The sequence below is a fragment of the Canis aureus genome, chromosome 15 (assembly GCF_053574225.1).
Source record: "Canis aureus isolate CA01 chromosome 15, VMU_Caureus_v.1.0, whole genome shotgun sequence".
NCBI lineage: Eukaryota > Metazoa > Chordata > Mammalia > Carnivora > Canidae > Canis > Canis aureus.
Window position 1 is genome coordinate 62592922 of NC_135625.1, and position 4921 is coordinate 62597842.

The window sequence follows — 4921 nt, forward strand, 5'->3', positions numbered from 1 at the left end:
TATCTTCCCTATTCAACCCATCAATTACAATTAAGGATTCCTCTAAAATGCATCAGAAATCTGCCCACCTCCCTGAAACCACTGTATTTAGGGCTACTGCCACCTTCTCTGAATAGTCTGCAACCAGGCTGCCTACCACTCTTGCTGACAGTTACCTTTGCATCATAAATCATAAACCATACTGTGCCCCTACCGAGCTTTAGCTCTTCTCATGCTTCTCATTGTATTGAGATCACCATTCAGAGCTCTTTTTATGACCTCCAGGGCCCTGCCTACCTTTCCCACTTCTTGTTTCCCTTCCCTCATGAAACACAGTTTTATGGTGGCAGCCCCATTTCAGGCAGCACTGTCACTCCTCAGCAACTCAAAGGGCTGGGGCCCTGGAACCCTGCTCTCCCTAGGTCACCTCCTCAGAGGTCAGAGTGAACTTCCCCAATCATATTCGTATCACTTTCTGTTCTGTAATATTCATAGAAACTGTCTCAAATTTTATTATACATTTCTTTTTGTTTGCTTATTTTAGATACTCTCCTCCCAGAGACTCCCAGCCCACCCTCGAGGACTTAAAATTCCCTGGGAGCAAAGCCAGTGTTTGTTTGATCTCCACTCTGCTTGGCTCACAGCAGCTCCTCTCCTCATTCTTGTTAGCCCCAGCTCCCTTCCTAATGCCCTAATAACAGGGGGCAAGACACCTTTCTCATTTGTTGTCATTGACAATTCACAGAAAATTTCATTCACATTTTTTCATTTGGGTTTTGATCCATGGCAACATAAGCTGAATGAATATTAATATTCACATTACAGAAGATAAAATTGGGTTTCAGAGAGGATAAGATGTTGAGATCATATAGCAGACCAGGGCAGACCTGGTACTTGACTGAGGTCCAGGTCTTTAACGCTGAAAGCCTAACTCTCCTGATCTCAGTCTCATGTACCTCACGTGATCAGCATCATCAGATCATGACGGCTGTACTCCATCTCCATGGATAGTCTAGAGAAAGGATTTTATGATATGTGAGGGGTAAATGAGTCATAAGGAAGAACTTCCAAAGTGCTGCATAGACATGGACCAGGAGTGCCATGCATATCCTTTGGAATTGACAGTGGTAACTTGCAACATGGAGCCTGGATACTGTTTAATTTGGGGTTGGTTGTGAAGGCACTGTAGAATACTAGAACATGGGCTTTGGCCACAGACTTCAATGTGATTCCTGCCCTGTGACCAGTGAAAAGTTGGTAAGTTGCTTAATGTCTTTCCAAGACTCAGTTTCTTTATCACTAAAATGGGTATAATAACATGTCAAGAGGCTATGTAAGAATTAAATTACGTTAGAGCATAATGTACCCAGTGTGTGGTCTAGCCTATAATATATTATGAATAAGTGATATCTGCTACTAATATTGTTAGTCAGAGAGGCAAAGGATGGAAGATTCTAACTGGACCATGGACTCTGACCAAGTGATTTCTCCCCCCCCTCCCCCCAGGAGAGCTAAGTCCTGTATCTCCAGTATGGAAGTGGAGAACCAGACCCAGGTCACCAAGTTCATCCTGGTGGGGTTTCCTGGGAACTGGGGCATGCGGGTAGCAGTGTTCCTGATGTTCCTCATGGCCTATATTGTGACAGTGGCTGAAAATGTGGTCATCATCCTGCTGGTGCAGCAAAACCGGCCACTGCACAAGCCTATGTACTTCTTCCTGGCCAACCTGTCTTTCTTGGAGACCTGGTACATCTCTGTGACTGTGCCTAAATTACTATTTAGTTTTTGGTCTGTGAACAACAGTATCTCCTTCACTCACTGTATGATACAACTTTACTTCTTCATTGCCCTCATGTGCACAGAATGTGTGCTCCTGGCTGCCATGGCCTTTGATCGTTATGTAGCCATCTGCCGTCCACTCCACTACCCCACCATTATGAGCCATGGGCTTTGCTTCCGCTTGGCTCTTGGTTCCTGGGCCATTGGCTTTGGCATCTCCTTAGCTAAGATTTACTTTATCTCTCGCCTCAGTTTCTGTGGCCCCAATGTCATCAATCACTTCTTCTGTGACATCTCTCCAGTACTTAACCTCTCCTGCACAGACATGTCTGTAGCTGAGCTGGTAGACTTTGTCCTGGCATTGGTCATCTTTCTCTTCCCCCTCTCTATCACTGTTCTGTCCTATGGATGCATCCTGGCCACTGTTCTACGCATGCCTACCGGAAAGCAGAAAGCGTTCTCTACTTGTGCCTCCCACCTTGTGGTGGTCACCATCTTCTATTCAGCCACGATTTTCATGTATGCCAGGCCCCGAGCCATCCATGCCTTCAACATGAACAAAGTGATTTCCATCTTCTATGCTATTGTCACCCCTGCACTCAACCCTTTCATTTATTGCCTAAGGAACAGAGAGGTCAAAGAGGCTCTGAAGAAACTGGCCTATTGCCAAGCTATCTGATCAGACTAGTCACTTACTTACTAGTAGAAGTTAGAATTATTAGAATTTGATTTGGTGCCCTCCTTCCGTCCTTGGTACTTTCTCCTTTAATGCCTGAGCTTATGATACTCATGTTAATACGACATCACCACATCCACATCAACCACAGGCTGTTGGCTATGTTGTGAGGTCTGCATTGGCACATGTGGTCTGTGGTCTAAGGGCATAGCCCTTGTAGAGAGAATTCTCTTTGGCTGGAACCTAAAATAGGGTTTTGACACTGTGAGTAAATCCCTAATGGAGTGAAGTGGGTGAGCAAGTTGGTAGCATCTGAATGAGCTGTTTGGGGATCTAGCAAGCATTAAAGGTTGTGGGCCAACAGATTTGGGATGGCTTCCTGACTAAGACAGAGGTAGCAGCGTCCTCAACAATCCCATCCTGGATGTTGTGCTGGCAGCCAATCTCAGTAGAGACTGTCCTCTAGTCCGCCCAATATTTTTTGTAAGCAGCCGGTTCCTTGCATTACAACATCTCTTCTTCAGGTAGCTAGAGTGCATTCTGTTAACTGTACATGAACTATACCTAATAAAATTGTAATTTGTCTTCCGACATCACTGATACTGTGGCTTTGTATTGAATTTCATATTTCCCTTCTAGATATTACAATATGTTTGTATCATCTAGTGGATGAGCAAAAAATAAGTGGTAAATAAATAAATATTAGCAAACATATTATTTGCTGAAGGAAACTTTAATCAACTTTTCTTCTCCCTCCTCTTCAATCTACTTTTACTCCCTCTGGCTGTCATTTCTCAGAATACCATCTCAAATACAAGCTACTGGTCCAAGTTTAGTATTTGACAGATTCCCGTACCATACCAGAGTGACTCTCAGCTCTCCTACTTGTTTATCTGATACTCTGCTGTGAACACTAGACTCTCTGATCAAATGTGCCACACATGCACAGAAGGGTATAGATGTGCCCACTCTTGATTCAGTTTGTCAATGACAAAGGGAGCTATACTTTAAGCTGCATTCAATATAACATGGTAGTGTCAGCAGAAACTTATTTATTTTTAAAAGACTTTATTTATTCATGAGAGACACAGAGAGAGAGAGAGAGAGAGAGGCAGAGACACAGGCATAGGGAGAAGCAGTCTCCTTGCAGGGAACCTGATGCAGGACTCGATTTCAGGACCCCAGCATCATGACCTGAGCCAAATGCAGATGTCAACTGCTGAGCCACCCAAGTGCCCCTCAGCAGGAATTTAAACCTTCCATTAGAACAGTTGAAAACAGAATGGCTTTTAGCATTTTCACATCTTTCACCTGAAAACAAATAATAATTTCAAAAAATGTTCTCTCTCTCTCTCTCTTTTTGTTTTTTTTTTGTTTGTTTGTTTGTTTTTCTTTTTGTTTTTTTTTAAAGTAAGAGGCATTAGGTATGATTCTTTGCTGGATTTTACAAACTTGCAGAACAGAACCTTAGAAGGTAAATAATGTACAATCACAGACAGTGGGTTGCAGAAGTTAAAAGCCCAGGTCTCCTGAGCCCTGGGTCTGTCCTTAGCTCATGGGATCTTTCTTGAGAGAAAACATGCTTTTTCAGCAGACAGAGTGTAGAAGGTAAGGATGTAGGGGTTTGGTTAGAATCATCAATTGTGGGGATCCCTGGGTGGCTCAGCGGTTTAGCACCTGCCTTCGGCCCAGGGTGTGATCCTGGAGACCTGGGATCGAGTCCCATGTCAGGCTCCCGGCATTGAGCCTGCTTCTCCCTCTGCCTGTGTCTCTGCCTCTCTCTCTTTCTCTGTGTCTCTGTCTCTCATGAATAAATAAAATCTTTAAAAAAAAAAAAAGAATCATCAATTGCTGTACCTGGAGAAACTGTTAATAAAATAAAAATGGACAAATGTAGGATATATTCCTCAGGAAAGCAAAGAAACAAAGATAAAATGCAAGCCTACCTTATTTTAGAGAATAAACATATGAAAGGAAATGGTTCTCAGAAAGGAAATGATTTAATGTTTGCTCCTGGAACATGTTTTGGTTTCTTGATGCAATAAAGAAGTAATTATACCTATATTTCCACTTAAAGCAAAACATAAAAAGAAACATGATTATTTTCTGAGATAATTCAGATGAACCAATCACAATATCACAATCTAATAGGGCTGTGAAATGCACGCATTGAAAAACAGGAAGTAGTGAATGGGAGATAAAAATTACCAACTTGCTATTGATGACCTGAGTTCTAGTCCTGGGTACGTATTGTCCTGTGATGTGGGACAAACCATCTAAACTCTCTGAAACACTGATAATTTGTATGTAAAACAGAAATAATAATAATGCCTGCTTTGTCTCCCTATCACGATAGTTATGAGGAAAATCGACATGATTCAAAAGACTTTCATTCAGGGTCACCTGGTGGCTCAGTGGTTGAGTGTCTGCCTTCAGCTCAGGGTGTGATGCCAGAGTGCAGGGATCGAGTCCCACATTAGGCTCCCT

At 42.7% G+C, this 4921-nt stretch overlaps 1 protein-coding gene across 1 annotated transcript; it reads left to right on the forward strand.

Moving 5' to 3' along the window:
- Positions 1-1510: 1510 nt before the first annotated feature.
- Positions 1511-2939, forward strand: OR6B1 (olfactory receptor family 6 subfamily B member 1). Its single transcript, XM_077848443.1, has one exon. The coding sequence runs from the start codon at positions 1511-1513 to the stop codon at positions 2435-2437; it is 927 nt and encodes a 308-aa protein (XP_077704569.1). The 3' UTR covers positions 2438-2939.
- Positions 2940-4921: the final 1982 nt, after the last annotated feature.